This window comes from Limanda limanda, chromosome 14 (genome assembly GCF_963576545.1).
Source record: "Limanda limanda chromosome 14, fLimLim1.1, whole genome shotgun sequence".
NCBI lineage: Eukaryota > Metazoa > Chordata > Actinopteri > Pleuronectiformes > Pleuronectidae > Limanda > Limanda limanda.
The window spans coordinates 9840479-9864829 of NC_083649.1; the positions used below are offsets into that span (position 1 = coordinate 9840479).

General features: G+C 43.4%; 1 protein-coding gene across 1 annotated transcript; it reads left to right on the forward strand.

Annotated features, from left to right (window-relative positions):
• Nucleotides 1-1160: 1160 nt before the first annotated feature.
• On the forward strand, nucleotides 1161-23971 carry gabra1 (gamma-aminobutyric acid type A receptor subunit alpha1). The gene is made up of 9 exons (XM_061085293.1): nucleotides 1161-1240; nucleotides 5266-5378; nucleotides 6370-6437; nucleotides 8071-8291; nucleotides 9323-9405; nucleotides 10597-10740; nucleotides 11563-11715; nucleotides 22806-23008; nucleotides 23648-23971. The coding sequence occupies exons 1-9, from the start codon at nucleotides 1161-1163 to the stop codon at nucleotides 23969-23971; spliced, it is 1389 nt and encodes a 462-aa protein (XP_060941276.1).
• The last annotated feature ends 380 nt before the right edge of the window (nucleotides 23972-24351 follow it).

A 24351-nucleotide genomic window follows, 5' to 3' on the forward strand; every position in this document is an offset into this window, starting at 1 on the left:
TCCACCACCACCCCCCCGTCTCTCCTCTCCTCTCCTCTCCCCTCCCTCCCCACCTCATCCTTGTCAACGGAAGGATTTATTTTTTTTATTTTTCATTTTAACAGAGCATTGTTTGCCCCCACCATCACCACCATCACCACCACCATCACCAACCAACCACGACTCCCCTCCGCTCACAGTGCACCTCGGAACATCACAAGCAAGTAGAGCCGGCGTGTCGCGTTCTCTGTGGGCTCTGAGTCCAAGGCACGATTCGATGGTCGCTGGTGGAATATCCGGCTTTTGCGCGTTGGCACAAGTAAGTCATCGGTCCTCGCATCACATCGAGGATCCGGTTCGGGAAAACGTGCATGCATGCGAGCGTTGTGTGTGTTTTTTTTTTTTGCGCAGACAAACTGTATTGCCTGCATACTTTATGACCCGGCTGACATCATATAGCATCGATGATTAAGAAGCAAAGCAAAATGCTGTGATTTTTTTTTAGGGGGGGATTTGGGTTTGATATTGCGGTGCCCCGTGTTTTCACAATGCAGGGTTTTAGAAGGGGGGGGGGGTGTGCACAGGTGCTACGAGCTCACCACAGGATGTATGTGCTCGATGATGATGTGACGCCTTGTTATTCCCCTTCTTAATTATTATGCGCTACAGCTACTGCCACCACCACATATGCCCATGCATTGTGGTGACAGTTATGAAAGTCGTATATTTGCACTGGCTCCCTTTCCCCCGGTCTTTGAAATGTTGAGAGGCTTCTTTTTTTAATTTTTTTCAAAACGCGGTGTATAGGGTGTTAATAGGTTTGTGCAATCTTGGACGGGTGCGTGTGTCAGTGAACATGTGATGGCCCCAGTGCACTTGGCAAGGCCGGTTAGTTTGCTGTCAGGGAATCTGTGAGAAAATGTTAACAAGCCGGACCAAAAAAAACATCTCTATAGAAACAAGGTCTCCCTCAGAGACTGCAACCCCCCCTCCTCCATCCCACATGTTAGCCCCCTGGTGTTGTTTTTAGTAAATCCACATGTGTACTGGTACTTGACGTGATGGCACGTTGGGTTTAATGGTGGACCACTGGCTCCTGTGACACGGGGGATGACGTTCTAAAAGTGATTCTCTCTCTCTCTCTTTGACCTCCAACAGTGAAAGGTCCTCACACTGCAGCCATGGGTGGACGGAGCAGGACGGCCCTTCTGTGTCTGTGGGCTTGCTTGCTGGGGACCAACAGCGTGCTGAGTGCGAAAAGGTAAGAGAACTCTATGTTTCACAAATGCAATGTGTGTCGTATATTGGGATTATTGGACGAGGTTAAAGAAACCAAAGCCACATAATCTGCACGCATCGTGCCCACTGTCCATATGACTCAGTGTGGAGCTTCAAGCAGAGTTTTGATAGGAATGCTCAGCATGCTTATTGTTGCAGGTCTAAGTATTGTTTATGTGATCAAGACTGGGACACGGTGATTACACAAGCAGCAGTGACACATGGGCGACAGACTGTGAAGACCACACTGCGTTGGGAAAATATTAAATGCAGTTTGTCGGAGTGGACAGGGATCTTTTCGTGCTGGTCTCGGTGTGCGACGAATGTTAAATTGGCCGAAACATTTTTTCGTCGTACAGTCAGTCAGGCAGTCGGTCGGCCATGGAGGCAAGCAGGGGTACAACAGCCTGGGTGCTGTTCTGACATCTCGCCTATAGCTTGGTTTGTTGGGCTACACTCCTGCAGAGCAGATTTAATGTGGTTGTAACTGGGGCGTCCCCACAGGACACCCACAGCACTATAATTGCATGAGTTAATAAGAAGTGAGAGGAGATGAGGAGCCAAAATAGCCACTATCCACAATACCACCACAGTTGTCTTCGGTTCACTAGCCTTGTGGGACAACATCTCCCAGGCTTCAGTCCAGGGCTGTGTGATGTAGACGATGTGCGTTGCACCGAGATATTTGGCACAAATACGAGCACACGTATTTGACATTTGCTGCGGGGATGGTGGAGTCAATGAACTGAAAAAAACTCTCAATGTCAACACCGAGGTGTCAGATGTCACCTCACCAGAAGCAGACAAACAGAGGAGGCAGATGAGTGATTGGATTTGAAATGACAGCAATAAGATCCAGTGTCATGTGACTTCAACTGCATTAATTCCCACATGATTCAAATGCTGGGCAGCCGTTCATACCCCGAAACGCCATAAAGTGACTCCTCTCCTTGGGTGAATTCATTTCACACTGAAACCTGCAGGCAATTGAAGCACACACAATAACAGGTGGAACAGAACCAAAAGGTGAATCCTTCAGCTGCACGAGATCATCCGAGCTCTCGTCCCTTGGTGGTTCTGCTGGAGAACCCTGGAGGAACCGAGGGGATCGGCCTTTTCCGCACGGTTGAATAATTCAGTGGAACTGTCACACGCAGTTGATTTCAGTGGTGAGGTCTTGAGATGGTCCAGCTTGCTTCTCTCTCTCTCTCTGTGTGACAACAGCTACGCCACAAACTACACACAGCCATACAGTCCACACAGTACACGTTTCCGCTTGCTCGCCCCGAGCACACTCAGGCCGCAGATGGAACGTGTCCTATTTTTAATATATGATGCACTGCACTGTGTCATTATAGCACAATGACTTGATCTAATTAATTAATCACAGCCTGGGTTTGGGATGTACTGACTGGCAAATGGAGGGTCTGATGTGCGGCAGGATGAGCACATCAGAGAAAATGTAAAAGTAGTGATTACTGCACTGAGGAACTGTCACTGCAAACTGCAAAGCAATTATCACCCGAAGATTTACTGTATAATCCAGTTCCCCTTTTTGAAGTCACATACAGAATCGCACGCGCACACACACACACACGCACGCACACACACACACCTTGGGAGGGGGGGGATTTCAATGAAACACAGTAATCAGGAAGACCTCTGCTACAGTAGGTTGCCAATGAAAGAAATTGCCTTATAATTAGATAGCCGAGTGACACGAGAGACAGAGAGAGACGGACAAACGCTGAAGGAGAGAGAGAGAGAGAGAGAGAGAGAGAGAGAGAGAGAGAGAGAGAGAGAGAGAGAGAGAGAGAGAGAGAGAGAGGGGCCGTTCGGCAGAGTGTGTGTGTGTGTGTGAACGGCCCTGTTGCTGTTCAGATGACCTGTAGATGGGGGTGGTGTACAGGGTTTTATGAGGATGTGGCCCCTGGCTGATACATGTGTGTTCTTCCTCACAGAACATTTTTCCCTCTCCATTTTCTGTGCATTTCTCCATGGCATGTGACCCCAGCAGCCCCCCCCCACCACCCACATTTCCTGTAAAAAAAGTCAAGTTTAAAAGAAAAAAAAAACCCCTGCTCAATTCATCCATTCTGACGCATCAGTATATGCAGTGAAAGAGAATAATTCCACGACTGCAGTGTGATAGATTCTTTCCAACATGTGTCACTGCTACCTCCGGTACTTACTAATGGCCAGGACAGATTCTTTTTTAATTATCGGCCAATTTGAAAGAGGTAGCGAACGTCCTTGCCTGTTTCCTGCGTTGGTGGAAAGAAGTTGACTGTAACCCTTGGAGCTCACCCAAAAGCTGCTTCATTGTCCCGCTCTGAATTTGGCAAATTGCAATTGCCTAAATTAATGTGCAAAGCATAAACATTAAAATGGGAGGAAAAAGGGGAAGTTGTGTTTTTATTTTTCTGCCTCAGCTGACGACGCATGGATGCAATTTATGCTTCTTGTATCTGTGCTTGTGCAGATTCATTATTGTTTTGAATGTGAGTTTTTTCCAAAGCCTCCAAAACAAAATTGCTCATCACCGTTTCTACAGTTTCAGAGCTGGCGTACGGTTTTCAGATATTTGTTTGGTTTAAAATTGGCAGATATAGGGAGGCTTGAGAATTAAGCGAAATTGGAGGCAGACAGATGTGCTTTAACCCTTTTTTACAAATCCAATGCGTGACGTGGATGCAGCATCTTTATTTAGAAAGCAAAATGTTTAGCGGCTCACATCCGGCACTAAGATCTGCCTCAATCCGACAGTTCAGAATGTGAGCTGCAGTATCCTCCCCTTTTTCCATCGCCCTTCATCTCTCCATCTCCACATTTTCCCCTCTTCAACGTCTTTTGAGCCGTTCTCGCGTGTTTCTCCAGACGCCACTCTACCTCCTACTTTCCCCTCACTCTCGTTCCCAGGTCCGTGCTAAGATAATCTTGATGACCTCTCCCTCTCCTTGGAGCCATTCAGCTGCCGAGCGTGTTTCCAAACACTTGCTGTTTATTTAGCATGCAATCAAACCGAGCGCTATTGGCTATTAAAAAAACGAGGGAGAGGATGATTGCTTAGCGGCGTACGTTGCATTGTTAAGACTATCACGGGGGTATTATCAGCATTATCACACATGCAAACAAATGTGATACAGGCTTGCATATGCCAACTGAGCCCTGAGCCCACAGAACATGCAATCACTGATTCAAGTATGCAAACACACACGTGCACATGCACACTCTCTGACCATTCCTTTCACTGTTTGCCTTTTTACAACACAATGTAATTAAGGGCCGTATATTGCTGATTATAAGAGTGTTGGAATATTTATGCGCGGAGATGCTGCAAACTCTGCTCTCACAATTCAGCATTGCTCCGAGCATTTTGTTTCATGTTGTTCAAACAGCACATTCAGCAAGGCCTTTGTGGTCTAAAAGACCATATTAAGGCATAAATAATGTATTATGATTTCTCTATTCTCTCTCTCTCTGTGCGAGATTGTTTCTATATGTGGGCGGGTGTGAGTGCGCAGGGTTACGTGTTCTCTGCAACCCAGTGATGAAAATAACTAAAACACTTGGTATTATAAAAAAATAATGGGTTTTTCTCCAGGGATAAGACAGGATAACTGGGCATCATGGGATTTTTTTGCCCCGCTTTCCAGTCCATCTCAGAACAATCACTTGTTTATTAATCTCATATCAATGTGATGTCAAACCTCATTGTCACACACTGTGAATTCTAAACTGGCAACAGTAATGAAGTGCGTCAGCGCCGAACAGGATTTGACAGTTTTCTTGTCCTTTTTCTCGATGTGATTCATGATACACTCGGTTCTGCCCATGTGCTTTGACAAAGAGGTCTCGCCATCTTCGTGGTGGAGTTTCTCTCTTTCTTGACTTTGACACATGATTCATTTGTCTGAGTTTGTTCTTAGTCTTTTGGCCGTTGTGACTGTGGTTTTTTTTTTCCGACTCTCTTCTGTGACTTAAAATTGTTCTTCTTTGCTTTGCCAGCGCTGGGACGAACGGCATGACAGATGAACAGAAAGATAACACTACAGTGTTCACCAAGATCTTAGACAGCCTTCTGGATGGCTATGACAATCGCCTCAGGCCAGGACTAGGAGGTCAGTAAACCCAAGTCATTGAATGTATTTTTTCTCTCATGGTGAATTTTTGTTGCAAATGTATAAATATCATGCAAAATGCAAGTGACTGACTGTCTACACGAGCACACAATCATAACTAAATCTGACCAAGTTGGGTTTGGTTTCAGTGTTGGAATGTTCATCTGCTGCCTTTGGGAAACAGTGAATTGTTATAAAACCTGTATAGCTGTACTATAAATGTAATTTTATCGTGTTGGCACCAGTTTCCTGTCGTCAGCCGTCCACTGGTGGTGTGCGAAACAAAATGGCTGGGAGTGTATGAGCAGAATTCCAAAACGGAGAGAAACAGATAAAAGAGACAGAACCAGAGAGTAAAAAGTGAAAAGAGGGAGAGATAATGTGAGAATTAGGGTGTGAAGGACACTGAGGATCGCACAGTGTGATGCAGCAGGCATCAAACAGACAGCGGAATAAAGCCCGGCCTGCTAGAAGTTCAGCAGCCAAGGGGAAGAAATTATGGATTATGATGGGTATCATTCATAAATCATGCTGTCATATTTCAGTTTCAGAATCAGAGGGAATGAGCCATCACTCTCTCACACACACACACACACGTTCACTGCCTCACTCTGCTCATTCCAAATGAATCCCCAGTGGTTGTATTTTATCCATCAGTGCTTTGGGAACACAGTGACATATTTTCAGTAATGCTGCAATTCTAAAATTTATTAAGAGATTGAACCACTGTCCGGGTAATGGAGCCGACACTGAAACCAATACCAACAGAAATGGTTATCGACATCCTAAATGGACATTTTTATGAAGCTGTATTTTCTTCACTGTGTGTTTGTGTGTGTGTGTGTGGTAACGCTGAATATTAATATTTTTGTATTTCATATCAACTGAATAAATCCGATGCAATAGCCAGGTGGTCTTGCATTAACAGGTAGTTAGGGGCTAATGAATGCCACAGATAGTAACTCACTCTGGCAATTTCCTGCTTCAACAGAGCGTGTAACCGAAGTCAAGACTGACATTTTCGTGACTAGCATTGGGCCAGTTTCGGACCACGACATGGTAAGACTCTTTTTCGTCTCTGTAAATGTCAGACCCCCCCCCATCCCCCCCAGCTGAGGTCTCAAAGCTGTAAAATATTTATTAATTAAATTCATTCCATTAAATCTTGGTGTGTTAATAGAACTGCCACATGTGTGAAATGTATTTGCTGGTGCATGCTTTGTTATCCCTCTCTATATAAATGCCACCCCCCTCCCCTATATGTGCATGTGAATACTGATTGCTTGTCTGTGAATACTATAAAATATTTCTTAGTTTGGTTTTGCTTTGGTTTGTATGAGGAGTATTAATTTTTCAGAGCAATCCACGTGCTGAACTGTCTCTCCTGGAAAATCTGCAGCTAGGAAAGACAAAGACATTTAATGCATCACACCACTTGACTCATGATTTCCTTAGTTTTTTCATCAATATGCTAAGTAAAAAAACACGCCATGGGCTGTTCAGGCACGAGCATCCGATCTTTGCCCCGTGCACCGGAAACCAATTAAACTCGTCCAAATGTCTCACTGCCTCTCTTTTACCACTTGGGAGGGAAAAAAGACTCCCGTTACATGCACGTGAAGTGTGTGTACTCTACTTGACATAATCTCAGTTAATTGCACTGGCTGACATGCGAGCCAGGACTATTTTGCTGCCGCGCCGAAGCCAGAAGGAGGAAGCTGAAGAACATTTTCTCCATCTCCACCCTCTCCGTATCCTACTCTCTTACCTTGAAGCTCTGTTTCAGTTCACCCTAATTATCTAACGCGGGTCGAGAGAGGAAAAGTGAGGGGAAGAGAACAGAGTACTGTTTTTACTGGCTTCCTTTCCTCTGTCGGGCAGTCGTGTGGAACCATTAAAATCTGCTCTCAGCTACAGTCCTAAGCTGCCTTCAAAATGAGACGTCTGCCTAATTTTATATCCAGGGCTTCCTTTTTGTGTCAAGTGTAATTTAGATAACCAGGCAAAGAGGTTTCTCCAAATATGAATTCCGAACAAGGGTCATTTTTGGAACTTGAAGGCCAATACGACCAAGTTTTATTTCATTGAAATGACCAAGCCATCCATCCTGTACATTATCTATGAAATAGCTTTTCCTTTAATGGTTGCGAGGGGGGGGTCAATATACTGAAACAACCATTTACACCTACTGTCAATTTAGATTCTCCAATTAACCTTACTCATCTAACACCATTCTGATTGTCTCTGGACTGTGGGGGGAAGTGTGAGAACCAAGAGGAAACACAGTCACAGGGAGAAGATGCAAACCCCCCCCCAACAGAAAGACCCCATGCCATCATGCTATCACAATGTTCTCTAAAAATGGAGGCGCTATTTTAGTAAAGAGAACCAGCTATAGAGAACCTTTCCACCTCTGTGCACTTAGAGCCTCCCTGCTAAAAAAAAACCTTTAACACGAAGAGACAGCTACCAGCAGGAAAAAACAGGCCCAAAATAGCACAAGATAGTCTAAGTGACACGAGAGGGGAAAAAATGGAAAATGTGCAAACACAAAAAGGGTAAAATTAAATAGAATAAGGTTGGATTACTCAGCCACTCACGAGATAACAGCTTGGAGTCCGGTTATCTCTTTTTTTTGTCATCCTCTTTATTGACTTCCTGTTCTTCTCCACTTCTCACCGTCCACCTGTAGGAGTACACCATCGATGTCTTCTTCAGACAGAGCTGGAAGGATGAGAGATTAAAGTTCACAGGCCCCATGGCCGTGCTGCGTCTCAACAACCTGATGGCCAGCAAGATCTGGACCCCCGATACCTTCTTCCACAATGGCAAGAAGTCGGTGGCGCACAACATGACCATGCCAAACAAGCTGCTGCGAATCACAGAGGAGGGCACGCTGCTGTACACCATGAGGTAGGCTGTCATGTTCCGTGTTGAGGATTTGCAGGGGAAAAAAGCATTTGTATTTTTAATATCAGAGCACATCCTTCCCTGTAAATTAATGAGAATGGCTGGGGGGTATATATATATCTATTACCTGAACAGCAGGGAGAGTGATTAATGTAATATTGAGAATAAATGGAAACGTGGCTGATGATGTTGACAGTGATTTCAGCTCAAAAGAAGACATTCTATATTTTTCTTTAAGCAAGTGTTACCAGAACTGTAAGTGGTGCATTTGTATGAAACTGTTTTTGAGTTTTAATGTAGACTCCCTGTGTTCATGGTAATGATGGAACATGCAATTGATGTGCTCATGTCAATTTTTCAATTTATTACAATTGATCATATTTCTTATAAAATGTATCTCTACCGTTCTTCAGAGATTATGGTCAGCCATGTGGAAGTCTTGCGTATCGCACACTTTACATTTCCATTCCATTTAATTTGTCAGTGTAGTGTTCACCAGGAAAAACAAAAACAGCTTTATCCAGTCATGATAAATCACGCTGGGGATGATATCTGACGCTCGCGAGCAGGATAATAAGGTGTTGTCACGTTTAGAACCACACATCGCGCCACAGAGGAGGTAAAATAAAACCTTTAATCACAATACAAACCCTGATGCACACCGCAGAGTGATGCTGATGCGAGATGTCAAAGGTATGGACGGTAAAACGTTTGTTTTTGCATGTTTATAGCAAGGGGGAGGGGAGGGGGGTGGCAGCGGCTGAGCCCACGTGGCTGTCACAGATGAGCGAGATGAGAGATGGATGGGAGATTAGTGTGTCACGGGTGGCCTGACATGCTGTTTCTCACCAAGCTGTCAGGGAATAAAAAAAAGCCACAGCTCAGACAACTGGAGCTGTTTTCTCTCTGTTTCAAATAAAGAAGAAGCTTTTTCTTTCCTTTTGCCTTTTGCCGCAAGCTCTCTACTCCTTCTCCTTGTTGATATTGTTTTATTTTTCCTAATTCACTGTCCCTGTCTGTGTGGATCTCTCCAGGCTTACAGTCAGGGCCGAGTGTCCCATGCACCTGGAGGACTTCCCGATGGATGCCCATGCTTGTCCACTGAAGTTTGGCAGCTGTAAGTGAACTCTATAGTCATACACAACCCGGCATACACACGGGTAAACGCTCATGATCTCACGGCACAGCCACACACACACACACACACACACACACACACACACACACACACACACACACACACACATACGCCTCTCTCGCTGTCACTTCCTCATCTGACGGGGATCATGACCCCTGCACCAGTCCTGGATAAGGGATGACAGTGTGGTAACAGCTGTTCTCCCAGAGGGACTGTCCTTCCAAGGCCCCTCTGGTCCCCCCCCCCCCCCCCATTCAACCCTGCCAGGCCCTGTAAGACCCCGGCAGGCGTGTAGCGCAGAGACCTGTGTTTATCCAAGGCCGCCCTCTCACATATATTTCCAGAGCATCGCAACCAGCTGCTCACCGCTGACAGCTAGCCCCTTACCCTGCAACAATCCACAACAAGCAATAGAGTGATGGAGGGCGGAGACGATAATAGAGAACGAGAGGAGGAACTGGGAAGTGGAGAGCTGGAGAGCAGGAACAGAAAAGTTAATGTCACGGTGCCGTTGTGCAGACAGCTGCACAGCGTGAGTGAGCGGACCGGGCTTCAACCTCCTTTAAATTGAACTCACTCCCTAAATATTTCAGTGATGAGCTCTCTCTCCCTTATGCTGCAGTCTGCAGTGGAGCCATCCTTTTCCCTCTGCAGTGGTCCGGTCACACCGCAGCTCTGACAGGTTGGGTGGCCGGAGGCAACGGAAGACTGACTTGGCTGTTTGGAGGTCATGTTGTCCTGTCGGGAGGTTGTTTGTTTGTTTTCCCTACGAGCCGATGGAATGACGCGATGTGACATGACATCGCGTCACATCGCAAAATGAGAAAGTGTTTGACAAGAAACACAAACACGCAAAGTTTAGCTAAGGAAACGAGATGAGATGAACAGAGATGGGACACGGGAGCAAGGTGAGAGAAGGGAATAATGTGCTTAAACAGCAAATGAGACCAGGCAGGGAACGAGGGGATGAGAGAAGATTTGACAAGATGAGAGACAAAATGAGATGAGGGAAGACAAAACTAGAGAGTTTAGTCGGAGACCTGATTTCTGATGTGCATTTTTTTTCCACCTGGCATCCCTAGACACTCCAAAAATATAAACCTGCGAGGCAACACATGACACGAGGCAACCGGAAAGAAAATCATTTATTACGCTTTTCTCTCTGTTCAGACGCCTACACTCGAGCAGAGGTGGTGTACGTGTGGACCAGAGGAGCTGCCCAGTCTGTGGTGGTGGCAGAGGACGGGTCCAGGTTAAACCAGTACGATCTGATGGGACAGAGTGTGGATTCTGGTGTGGTGCTGTCCAGCACGGGTAGGTTACCATACCCTTTTTAATTGTATTTCAACATTTATGACATTTGTGTTTACGCTGGCATTACTGAATCAAGTCAGCTAAGAGTCTTTTTCAATGGTCCAAAAAAAAAATAATTTGCAATTATCTCTTCCCAAATGAATGATCTAAAATGAAAAACGTGTAAACGCTGCATCAGGTCATCTGACACGTTGCTTTGTTGCAACACTGATGCAGAGCTATGTCCCAGATTCATAATTCCCCCACTGGCCATCACATTTTTTTTACACCTCCTCCTCTTTTTGGTCCATTGATACTGGAAAAAACTTGTGACGGCATAAAATGGGTGACCTGTTTGCAGAGAGCAATGCGTTAAACAGCCTTATCCCCCCCCCCAATTCATGCTCTGCTATTATTAAAAAGCTCCCAAGACGCTGTATCTTCCAAGTGTCTTAGAATAAGCCTTGTTGATGTGTGAGTGCATCTCTTTTCATTGAAACGGTTACAAATGTGTCTCTGGAAAAGCTCAAAACCAGCATATTGTTATATCCAGATAAAAACCCTGTTCCTGGGAGTGTTGTATTCTCTCCGGACCGGGCCTGTATACACTGATGAAATGGATCATGCCAGGGTATCGAGTTTGTTGAACAAATGACGCCCACCACAACTGTGCCGATAAATCTCCACTACAATAAAACTGAATGCCACAACACAACCAACAGTTTAGAAAATGATTACAGTACTGAGACAGGTATACGATACGTCTCCTGGATATATATTGTGAAGGTGAAAAGTATTGTCTGTGCGTTGGTCCTGACTCTCTGTCTCGTCCCCTGTCTGCAGGAGAGTACGTCGTGATGACAACCCACTTCCACCTGAAGAGGAAAATTGGTTACTTTGTGATCCAAACATATCTGCCCTGCATCATGACTGTCATCCTCTCCCAAGTGTCGTTCTGGCTCAACAGAGAGTCCGTCCCTGCCAGGACTGTCTTTGGTGAGTCGTGGGCTCGCCTCACTTTCATACATCTGAGGGGAACGAGAGGGAACCAGAAGGTTTCAGATCCGTTCCGGGGGAAATCAATGTGGAATATACAGTACGCACATTTGGCAGTATATTATAAACGCCTAGCTAAAAATAATGCAGTCTGTTGCTATAGTACTACAATAAATCCGAGGTGTGTGAAGGTTATAATGCTCAGCTATTTATTGAAATTGTTTTAGGGAGGTGTTGATTCAACCGTACATCACTTTAGATTATCTAGTTTGTGCTGCTGTCAAACTTTTATTGCACTATACGGAGAGGTGTTTCTGTTCGGTAGCCTTTTCTTATTGATATAAATGGGGTGGACAGAATAACTGGAACACCCTTTGCAACACACTGCAGTCTCCACAATGATCTGACAATAAAATCAACATCTCTCTAAAGCTGATCCAGGCCAGGGAAAACGGAGGACTGTTGTATTTTTTTTTTTTACTGTATTAAAGTTAGGGTGGACCTAATAAACTGTCAACTGATGAGAACACATTAGACATGTTCTGCATGTCATAGAATGTTGAGTTAAATAATTTCATTTAAATCATAATAAGTGGGATATAGTTGAAATAGTACATTGGGATTTAAAACCAAGTATCATTGGTTTGCATTCTAAGGAGATCGTATTTTTTCCATCAATTTCTCTTATCAGCAGAAGACAATGTTATATATTTACTGCATACTGGTAATATATTGGTTATAACATGGTGTCCTCAGACTGTATTTGGATTTTATATCCAAAGTTAATGACTGTATCACACATTTCGAATTTCAAAATGAAATCCTGGTGACGCTTGACATTGGATTCAATAGAAGAAACTGTGAGATGCACAGCTTCTCCACATACAGTGGAATAAGAGTTGCGTGCAGTTTTATATTGTTTATGCTGTGTTTTTCTGCCTCAGTGTGAACAATACATTTGCATTTGTTAGAAAAGACTTGTTTGTGAGGAGGAGGCTGCCTCTGGAAAAAAAAAAACAGGCCGGGGCCCTGTCGTCTGTTCCCTGATGATACGACAGAATATTGATTGAGTTTGACGACTTGATGAGTGACAATCAAGGAGTGTAATGGTTTACTTGAAGAATGAATCTCCGATACGCACAAAAAGCATTCATCTGAACGAATATCCCAACATTTTGGAAACGTTTTCATTTGCTATAGTAGATGAGCACAGGTGACTGACCAAGCACAGCATTATGGACAAGAGGAGGTGATCTATATCCTGGCTCAGACAACAGCTCAGAAATGCCAACACCTCTAAATCGTAATGATTAAGACGCTGTGTCTCAAAGAGAAAATTACTAAAAGGACAAGATGCGGTTAAATGTCTTATTAAGCTTTTCCGGGCGCGTGACTTCACGGTGTCACTGCTGGTTGCCTGGCAACCACACAGTGATGACAGAGGAGAATCAGTCTTATCATCTAAGTCTCTGGAAATGATCTAATAAGATTCCTGGCCCAAATTTCAAACTGTTGCCTCTAAGGACATTACATTCTAGAAGGAAACTGATTGACACATTCCTACCACAATGTATATTTTTATTCTGTTTGCACTCTGCACCAATGAAGGGGAACGAAAGCTCTAATCAATTGTGGCGCAGGCTGCAGCAGAGTTTCAAGCCCAAGACTCACTGAGAATTTAGATGTACGTGCTCTGAATGTGTGTCAACAAGTGTGTGTGTTTGTGTCCTCCTGCGTGTGCGATGAATTTGTCACTGTGGGTCTATTTATGCATGTGTGTGTGTGTGTGTGCGTGTGTGTGTGTGTGTGTGTGTGCGCACAGCGATTGGCCTATGTGTGTTGTGTGTGTGTGCTTGTATGTATCTGTGTGTCTCCGGGTGAGTGTGTGTACGTGGTGTGTATCTGTCTGTCTGTCACACTGAGGTCTTACATAATACTGCCCAAAAGGAAAGCTTTTGCTAGTCTGCAGCATGCTCTGTAGCAGCAAAGCACAGCAGCAGGCAGAATGTCCTTGAGTTACCTCACCATACACTCTTTCTTCTTTTCTCTCTGTCGCTCTCGTTCTCTGTCTCTCTCTCCCTCTCTCTCTCGCTCTCTTGCGCTCTCCCTCTTTCTTCCTGCTCTTCTCATGTATGTCAGCGTCTCCCCTGGCCCACAACATCCAGAGCTTTCCCTAAAACGTTACACAGGCACTAGATTTTGCGGCTCTGCGGCTCTGCGGCATGCAGTAGTTTTATTTTTTTAATATGTGCTTCCTGCAATGTTTTGGCATCTTTTTTATTTGTGAGTGTATTAATCTGTGTGTGTGTGTGTGTGTGTGTGTGTGCGCGCGCCACAGCTTGCTACCTGCGGTGCTCATCACGTGTCGAGGGGAAATGAGGATGGCCTAGATTAGGTTCAAACAACTATCTAGGGCATGTGTGTGTCCCTCATGCTATCACTGCTGGTTCTGCTTCACGAGATTACAAGCTTGCGCGCACACACATACACACACGCAGAGACACACACACACACACACACACACACACACACACACACACACACACACACACATACACACACACACACGCACACAGTTGAATAACCACATGTACATGCCTTCATGAAGACACTGCACCGCTGCAACTTCCAGGTGCACTAGGTAGGTCATTCATGTGATTAATATGCATCATCTGAGAGGGCAGATGAATGAGCCTGTTCCTCCGAGAGGTTACAATGTCAATACCGATTTAAACGAATCGTTTAAAAGACATAGCAGGCAATCCGGATCTTTAATCGCCATCTTAATCCTTAAACTATCATCTGTGTCAAAGATTTATGTGGCATATAAAGCAAGTGTACATGTGTCTCGCACCATTAGGTTGGCAGGGTACACTGAGCTGTCCTGTCACAGAGGCTCATGCATTGCCTATGTGCAGTATGTCTTCATGCTACAGACCGTCTCGATGAATCATATTCAAAAGTCAACTTAAACAACAAGCGACCAGGAAGCGTTCAGTGTCAACACAGAAGTATTGCGCCGTGTGTTCATGTTAGATGGAGGTTAATGTTTACTGCGGTCTCACTTCTTGAAATGATTGTTGTGTATGAAGGGGAAATGTTTCCCAGCACCTCTTGCCTCCATTTGTCTTGTTGTGACGTCGCCCCGGCTGCATTTACTGATTACTTTTGAGAGCAGCGCTTGTAAATGGCGCTTTGAACATTCAATGACTACGACATGAGGCAGAGGGATGTCAGAAATGAGGAACAGGCGGCTAACGGCTTGGCAGGAACGGTTTCAACACGCCGATCGACACAAATAACACCTGATGTAGTGTCAGGCCCCCTTTCAGAAAGGTACATCATCATATACATGATAGCAAATTTAATGATTTTCTGAATTATGTCTGACACGGTCACATTCCCAGCACAGCACAAGTCTAAGTTTAATTTATTTGCATTCATATTGGGGGTTACCATAACACAAGGTTAAATACACACAGAGATAAATAATAAAACACATATTGTTATCACTGTTACTGTTATAAATATATCACTTAATTATTGCCTCTTTTATACAGAGAAAATAAAATTGGTTCAATACACCACATAACCAAACTTATCAGCAGATCAGCACTGCCTCCATATGAATTTCATTAATTACATCTACATGGATGATTGAATGGATATTCAGACAAAAAGCTTCACATACGACGTGTGGGCAAATGGGAATTTAATAACACTCCCAACTTAATGTCTTGTCATCCAGTGCTTTTGCTCTGTCGGAAATTATAAGTAAGCAAACGCTTTTTTGATGAATGATGAAATTAATGAGAATTTTTATTAAAGAGGAGTCGTTGTGAGGAATGAGGACAAGCATTACCCGTGCCCATGATGGTCATTAATTAAATCTTCAAAGGGAAAATAAGTTTTAAAATCCATCATTGATGAAAAACCCTCTTCTCCCTTCATAACGTCATTTTTCATTTCACCACTGTCCTCCAATAACACAACTCCATCTTGCCTTCAAGTTGCAAAATAATGTGCCAGCGTTGTGGCACTTTACAAAAATACCCTGCGATGCCAAAAATGAATCATGAGCGGCTACACAAAGACACTAAGTGATAAAGACTCATTATGAGAACAAATACGTGGATGAAACCAACGATGTTACATATTCCAGACCCACAGAATAAAGAAAAAAAGGACTGCAGGGGAACAAACAAAAACCTACAAGGAAAAATTGCACCTGAAAGAAAATATGGCTCTTTTATATAATATATTTACCACAGGAGCAATGACTAAACTCCACACATGCACTGTAATCACTCCTGCAGCAGAAACCTATTCACAGCTTGGTTTCTCCTTGTTTTCATTTCAGCACAACACAATATCAATGCATCACATAGTGCACCGGTACTAATAATACACAGGCAGCCACCGTGAGATATCATACTGTTTGTTATGTCTTAGTTCTACAGATGTGATCAGGTTTACATTTTCAACACAGATGTTCCATGCTGACAGAGACCCCCCCCAACCCCCCCCCCCCCCCGCCAACATGTACAAACAAAGCATGGAGACCACAGTTTAAATTACATTATGTGACTATGAAGCACAGCCTCTGCACTAAATCTTCTCCTCAAGCCTGCCCTGTAGATGAATAGGCAATTTGAAAACACAGCAGTGGGTAGAGTTATCTTATTTATCATCGTGCCCGATTAAAAGGCTGATTGGTTTATGGCGAGTTCGGTGTACTGGAAAACTGTTGGCAATTTAGTTATTTCTGCAGTCCAAATGGAAAAGCAAAAGGAAACAGCCACTGATGGTACTGATATGACGCTCGGTTCTCCTCTCTCCCCCCCCCCCCCCCCCCCGCCGCTCGCCCTTCCCCCGTCTCTCCCTCTCCGTCTCTAAGCCGTCAGCCACAAGATTGCCTCCTTCTCCCCACTTTGAGAGCTATTGACTGGGTATTTATTGGTTCTCCCATGATGCTGGTTAGTGTATCTGCTCATTAAGGAACAACACCCTGTGTTTGTGTGTTTGTGTTTGAGTGTTCTGAATGTGTATGTACACAAATGTGAGCGTGTGTGGTAGTCATCGGATATATATATATACTGTATGTTTGCTATATGTGCACATGTTGGTTGTTTGCCAGTGGGTGTCTTCATAAATTAATGATTACTCTGTGACACAGTGCTTCAATGTGTGTTTGTGTGTGTGTGTGTGTGTGTGTGTGTGTGTGTGTGTGTGTGTGTGTGTGTGTGTGTGTGTGTGTGTGTGTGTGTGTGTGTGTGTGTGTGCGTGCCAAGGCTGTGGTGCTGGAACACTCATTTAATTCAACCGCCAATCAAGACGTCAATTTGTTTCTTCACTTACGCCAATCAAAGGTGACGTAGCTGAAGATATCTTGCCTCTCAGTCGCCCCCCCTCCCTCCGGAGGAATCAGTTATTGATAAGGCCTGCATTAATGAGTAGCCACAGCACCGTGGGGAGATGTTGACAGACGTGCAACAAAGACGGCTTCTCCCCTGGGACCAGTTGAGAGGAAAATGAAAAGTTGCTTGACAACTCCCAACACCCCGGCCGTGTTCATTCATCAACTGCACTTAGGTTACGAGACACAACGCTGCTGCTGCACTCCCTGAGGTGTTAGCATGAGATCCAGCTGATCGTCCACATGTTCCCATAAAAGCACAAATCCTGGAAATGAGATTTAAATGCAGGGAACCCTATAAAAATGCCACTTTTGTGCACCTGAGTTTTAATTTTAAGTGTTTAGTGCCAACACAAAATCTTTACAATAAGAGTAACTCAAAACCGTGCAGTTGTTCCATTTGTTTTCACAACAAAATGAATACAAACAACTATAATAGCGTAGTATTTCTACGTCAAGGCGGGTCTTAGAAAATGGTAAAGGTTTTGTTAGTAGAAAGATGGTGGAGCTCAAGATGGAACATTTTAATAATCAATATTTCAGTATTTCAACCTTTCTTGAGTACCTTTAAAAGGAGTTCTCTCTCCCTCCGGTGTGGCTAAGTGCACGCTCACACATTGTGGGAAATATGGATTCCTCTATAACAATGCAAGTTCTTGACCTCTCCCTATGCAAAGTGCTTTGGGATAATATATGTTGTGATTTGGCGCCATACAAATAAAAACTGAATTGAATTGAATTGATAGTCCTGCAGATGTGCAGTCACCCCAGCGACTTCTAAAAGCTTTCTTACTGGCTCTGGCATTCTTTTTATCCATCTCTGCAAATGCACGGCAGGTATTATCTGTGCCATCATTGTTCAGGAGCAGTGGTGCGTGCCACATAGTTCAATTACAGCAACTTTATCACGAGGCTCTTTAGCGACCTGCCTTGAATCTGGATTCTAAAAGCACATGTGGTCTTTGAATGAGCGCTCGTCCCGCTCCCCCATGCACATTTGACCTCATCCCAGATTTTAATTGTCCAGATTGATTTATTGCCATCTCACCCAAAACATTGTCAGAAGCAAAATTCTGTCTGGAATCAGGAGGAATTGGAGCAGAGGGACGAGAGAGAGAGAGAGAGAGAGAGAGAGAGAGAGAGAGAGAGAGAGAGAGAGAGAGAGAGAGAGAGAGAGAGAGAGAGAGAGAGTGAGAGCAGACATTTTCCTGAAAGCCCCATAAAGACGTGCCTGTGGTTTGGCCTCGGTCCAGCCGCTGAGCAGTGGAGTTTGCCTGAGACCGGTCAGATTAGCTGAAGCCTGTCATGGGAGGGATTGTCAATCAGAGCAATCACTGTATAATAGGAAACGGTTAATTATATTAATGGCAATTTAAAAAAAATGACTTTGCACCGTATGCTGAAAAATTTAGTTTGACCCGAAAGGACAAACAAAGTTGAGCCCATTCATTTATTTTTATCTATGTCTGGAGCAATTAATCTTCTGATCCACAGGCTTCTAAAGACAGTTGAGCACTAAAACTCCATCAGACTGATCAGCCTGACTAAATTAAATCAGAACTCTATAGGCTTCACTTAATGTGTCAGCCATGTTGTTCTATAAAAAATGCATATTAGGCTGTTTCCTGACATTTAGCCGTGTAAACCATTTCCTTTGCTGAGGCTGCAGTGATGTGTCACCTTGTTATTTATCACCTTTAATCTACAATTTGATTTCCCCCTATTTGCATTCTCGCACCATCTTTCTCCAAAGATTGTTTCCTTTTTTATATATATATGTGTATCTGAGAGTGAATCCACAAATAGAGGGCTAAAATCGTATTAGAAGATATGTATCGTATAAATCAAGTGTCGCTGATTGTGCACACAGAGCTAAATTGAGTGGAAGGGACTTTCCAGAATTGAGTTACTCCACTATTAATCCAGTTAGAACTTTCCAGATCAGTGACTTTGTTCATTAACAGCCCTCAAAGCCTCAAGTCTATTAGTTACAACATGTCAAATGGAGTCATTTAAACCCAGCTCTGGAGTCACGTTCTAATGAATCAACCCGCTCGTGTTCTAAATGATTCCTAAGCAGAGCTGTCACTGGACGGACACACTGGGGGGGGGGGGGCGACGGGAAACACAAACCCGGCTGCCCACCTTTACACACACATACACACGTATACATGCGAGATGATTGTAAAAGATACACACAGAAGAAAGAAAAAGACAAAGCTTTGAAATTTTAAAATTGTTTTTTCTTCTCGTGGTATTAAGACGTTGGAGGAGGTGGAAGACTTGTTTCCATGACAACAGAGCCTGTCAAACACAGTATATGATTCCAAGCATCTGGGCGCTTTCATAAGGACTTGTGTAATACCCAGTGGAGCTGCCTTCATCATCCCCCACTAAAATGAACTGATTTACTGGGGCAAACTGAACACAGGTTAAACACCATAATGGGATAACTCGCCTTTCATTCACTGTCTTTTATACCTTTTCTACCTCACCTCACATGTCTCTATCAATTCTCATACATGCTTTCATCCTCCCCTGGACATTCATATATATATATATGTTATAGTTGTTCCCAATAACAGCTGTCCCTTTGAATACTTCATCTTTCCTATACCTCTGTGGTCCACAAGGACAGTGGCACGCAATGTGAGCTGTCTCTTTTGTGCTCCAGCACCTGCCGAGGCCATGAGTATGCATAATTGCTGGCGAAAATCCCTTCACACTGGCTGTGCTCCAACGGAGACTATACTCTGGCACCCGCCTCAGAAAGCAGTGACACCTTAATGCTAATGTCGCACTCCAGCAGAAGTCTTAACACGCTGCTGTCAAACTTTAAATGGCATCAACTTCCCCTTGTCATAGATATTGTGGGGAGCAAACACGATCCGGAGAAAGAGACAATGAGAGGTATTGGAACGTTTTCAGGCGGCTCCACTGTTTGGATTTCTGCCCGTGTTAAGCGCAGCGTGAGATAATTTTTTTTTATTTTTTTTTGTAGGATGTAGAAAACAAATCGTCCCGGCGAACAGAACAATATTAATGTTTTGCATTTTGTTTAAAAAGCTGCGCACATTTACTCATTTATCTCGGGCAAATTAGCCGCGTGTGAACATAATTCCGAGCTGAGATAGAGGGGTATGGAAATCTGGTGTGAATACATGAGTAAGCATGACTTAATATTTCCATATCTCCTGCTGCCATGCACCCCCACAACAATGCATCAACAAAACCAGTCAATGCCCTACTTAGCAGTGGGAGAGGCGCAGAACAAGGTGTGGATTCTGTGACATCACATGACAGTATTATTACACTCACTATAGCATAAAAAATGACTTTCAGTTTTTACACCTTAGTGTCTGAATTCAACAGCGGCTACCTTTATCTTTCACGTCCTCCCTCTCCATCTGTCAACATCACATACAAAGGAGGCTGCGTTGAGGATAGTTAATTGGAATCATAATTTATATTTTTTTGTTTGTTCAAGCTGTGCTCAGTGCAGTTGTAGTATGCGTGAAATGATTAGGCAAGTGTTGCTCTTAATTATTCCTCCTTCCGTCCTTTTTTTTATTAATTTTATTACTGACTCTCTAGCAGAGACCTTTTTTTAAAGATTAAAATTTCAACAACAAATTATTTCAGAAGAAAATATCTTTGACCCACTTTGTTATTCCCCCGGTGACATAACAAACACCAGGACTGTATGATCACGCACCCGCCTTACCTAATATTCAGATGCAATAAATCCATCAGAGGTGTCTTGTTGGCTCATGGCTAATGGCCAATCATTTATTTGGCTCTGACTAATGAGAACAGAATACTCATCCTTTATGCTTCATGTCACAGCACCAGAGTCAGCAAAGCAATGCCAAAATCATGGAAAAGGGAGTGGGAGGATGAGGAGTCAGTGATTCATCTCCTAACACTTCAGCAGAACAGAGGAGGAAGAGTCCGTGAATCTGAGGGGGAACAGTAACATTTGAGGACACGTGTAATAACTTAGTATTAGCTGTGTTTGCAGTTTGGAGGTGGTGGAGACAATAACAGAAACATTACATAACTGTAAGTGAATATAATCCACTGTCTTTTGAATCTTGAATCCCTTGAAACTAGTGTTGATTCTGCTGAGCAAATATAAAAGGGTCACCATGTTGCAGCTGCTGTTTGATACAAACTCTTTGTAAATAATTGAAAGCCGATGGTTTGCAAGTTAGGAAAAGCAGCTATAAAATTAGCCATTTCAAGTTAAGCAGCTTTGTCTGAGGACTTTAAGAATTGATGGTTAGTTCCCAACAAACATGACAAAGCCGAGAAAGTTTGAACCAAAGGAAAGTCGTAACAATCAAGTGAATGGAAGGGAACACTGACAGAGAGGAGCGGTGGTGATGAATAGATCATAACAACGCTGACTGACAGTTGAATAAACAACTGTCTGATATAGTCATTGGAGATATTGAGCAATATTCTTCACAGAGGTAGTTTTTCATTTCAGTTGTTAGCTGTTCCCGTCCAGCCTCTGCAGGGTGGCCTCCTTTTTTTCCTCATATTTGAATCAAAATAATTCTTTAATATTAGAGTTCACTTGAGTGTCTGGATCAACAAAGGATTGAAAAGTCCCATTGAAAGTTGAAGGTTGGAAAGTTTGCTCAGAATTGAGAGAAAGACACGATCATCCTTTGATGTTTAAAATAAATCGTAAGAAGCAGATAAGCAGACGTTTCTTTGGATCTTTTCAACATGACAGTGTGTGTGTGAGGCTATCATGTACATGTGTGTGTACTGTATATAAACATGTTTCTGTGCATGCAGCATGTGTGTGGGAGGCTCCTCTCTGCATTTTTCATAGTTCCTGTTGGAGCCAGCTGTTCTTCACCTCCCCTCATGATAGCCCAGGCTGAATCGGCGGAGTGATTGCTCCTTAGGCTGATGTTATTTGGTGTGTAAACATCTGCAGTAGCCTGTTCTGTGACGAGCACCGCATTGTTAGCTGCGCTCTGACCCAGTTCCTCTCCTTCCCTGTGCAGGGTCTTAGCTTCCAGTAGCTAATGTTGCACTTGATTTTCCAGGCCGGGCATCCACTCCTTTTATCAGGCACTTCGAACAAAGATTGTTTACTCTGATTTATTTTATTGCGAATGCTTTGGCGCTGGTGTGGAGGTCAAATTAAGCGAGAAAGCCTATTTTTTAATCAGCAGCAGCATCTCTGAGGCTATCACTGCATCTCTAAGCTGCATCTGCAGAGATCTCCACCTTTCCGAGTCTATTAAAAGCACAAGCTGCAAGAGTGCTCACACAGATTAATGTGAGTGAACTGCAGGCTCATTGGATTTATTAATATATATAAAAACACTTCCCATGCACAATATGACGTCCCTATATCACGGTACCTTCCCCATGCTGCATATAAATACTTTGAATTTACTGCCAAACGGTAGCTAATGTCAACAGTAAATTCACTTTATGGCACATCACTCCTCTAGAAAGGGTTTTATGTCATGCAATTCACGAGTTTGGACGTCTCCAGAAACCAATTATATAGTTTTATATAATATGGAGTGTTAAAATATTTCACATATTTGATCTTCATACACTTATGATACACAGGTGAGTAGTGATAGCAGCTATATTATCTTTGATTTGCTAATCATGTGTGGATCTTTGTATTTCCCTGCAGGAGTGACCACTGTCCTGACCATGACCACACTCAGTATCAGTGCCAGGAACTCTCTCCCTAAAGTGGCCTACGCCACAGCTATGGATTGGTTCATCGCTGTCTGCTATGCATTCGTCTTCTCGGCCCTCATCGAGTTTGCCACAGTCAACTACTTCACCAAGAGGGGTTACGCCTGGGATGGAAAGAGTGTGGTACCAGAGAAGGTATTTGAGGCAACTCTTTTATAATGTCTAAATACAATCACAGAGAAAAACAAACAAACAAACATACTATGGCCTGTTGCCGTTGTATGGCACGTGGCTGTGTTTCCAGGAAGTGGATGAACTCCTCAAATGACCTGACACCAGTCACAGAAAAGAAAATGTTAAAAATTACATGTATGGAGTCCTGCTTAAAATGTTGGAGAGTTAGCACTTAGCTGCAGAGGGAGCAAGGCCGAGGCAGGGAACATTTAGTTGTTGTCGCAGGCTCATCTCTTAGAAAATGCAATTTGAGTAGCATGACATGAACATGAATAGTTTAGTGTTCATCTTGTGCTTTCTGCTCCACTTGTCTCCATGCTACAGTTAGCAGCGCAGAACTCTCACTACTCTCCAGCAGTTTTTTTATTTTATGAAATGTTCTTATTATTAATTCTTAGATTGTGTGTGTGAGGTTAATGTTTATATTTAGAAATGCACTTGGGTTCCCATTCGACTGAGTGAGATAGTGGTCTAAGACCACTGTGGATCCTATTGTGGTGGTGAGGAATGAACATTTCAAATATACATGAACAGTCAAAGCTTTAACCAGAACTCTTTGTCCCTTTTTTTTTCTTTTTTCCCCCACAAAAACAAAATCAGCAAAAGAAGAAGAAGGAGTCCCTCCTGAAGAAGAACAACACCACAGCCTACCCAGCTGCCACTGCTACAGCCTTCGCGCCCAATATTGCCAGGGACCCTGGATTGGCCACTATTGCCAAAAGCGCACCGGCGCCCCCATCCTCCGAGCCCAAGGAGGAGCCAAAGCCCAAAGCTCCAGAGGCCAAGAAAACCTTTAACAGTGTGAGCAAGATAGACAGGATTGCCAGAATAGCCTTCCCATTACTCTTTGGAACCTTTAACTTGGTCTACTGGGCAACTTACTTGAATAAGAAGCCCAAACTGCAGGGAATGCATCCAGACTAATCCATGTTTCATTCCTTTTAAATTATATCTGTAATTATTTCACTTTCTTTCTTATTCCTCCTAAAAAAAAAAGTGTTTATTTTCAGACAAACATGGTGTCCATGCTGGTTTGAATTCCCAGTCGTTGCATTGCTTCTATGTTTACCTAAATTTTGAAGATTTCGAAAAAAAGAAAATAGAGGGGAAAAAAGAACGAAAACGAAACTGACTTTTGAGAGGGTGTTGTTCAGCTCTGGGACAATGCTACTTAGAAAATATTAATATAAATATATAGCCAAGAGAATGCTATTCTACAACTGCACATAACTCAAACTGGTTTTCTTTTGTTTCTGTTTCTTTTTTTTTTCTTTTTTTTTAAATTTTATTTAAACATGTATCAC

Bases quoted from the DNA above. Each gene is read 5' to 3' on its own strand.
- gabra1 (XM_061085293.1), top strand. From the start codon at position 1,161: ATGGGTGGACGGAGCAGGACGGCCCTTCTGTGTCTGTGGGCTTGCTTG. The intron at 9,406-10,596 runs GTAAGTGAACTC...CTCTCTGTTCAG, and splicing joins TCCACTGAAGTTTGGCAGCT to ACGCCTACACTCGAGCAGAG. The intron at 23,009-23,647 runs GTATTTGAGGCA...AAACAAAATCAG, and splicing joins AGAGTGTGGTACCAGAGAAG to CAAAAGAAGAAGAAGGAGTC.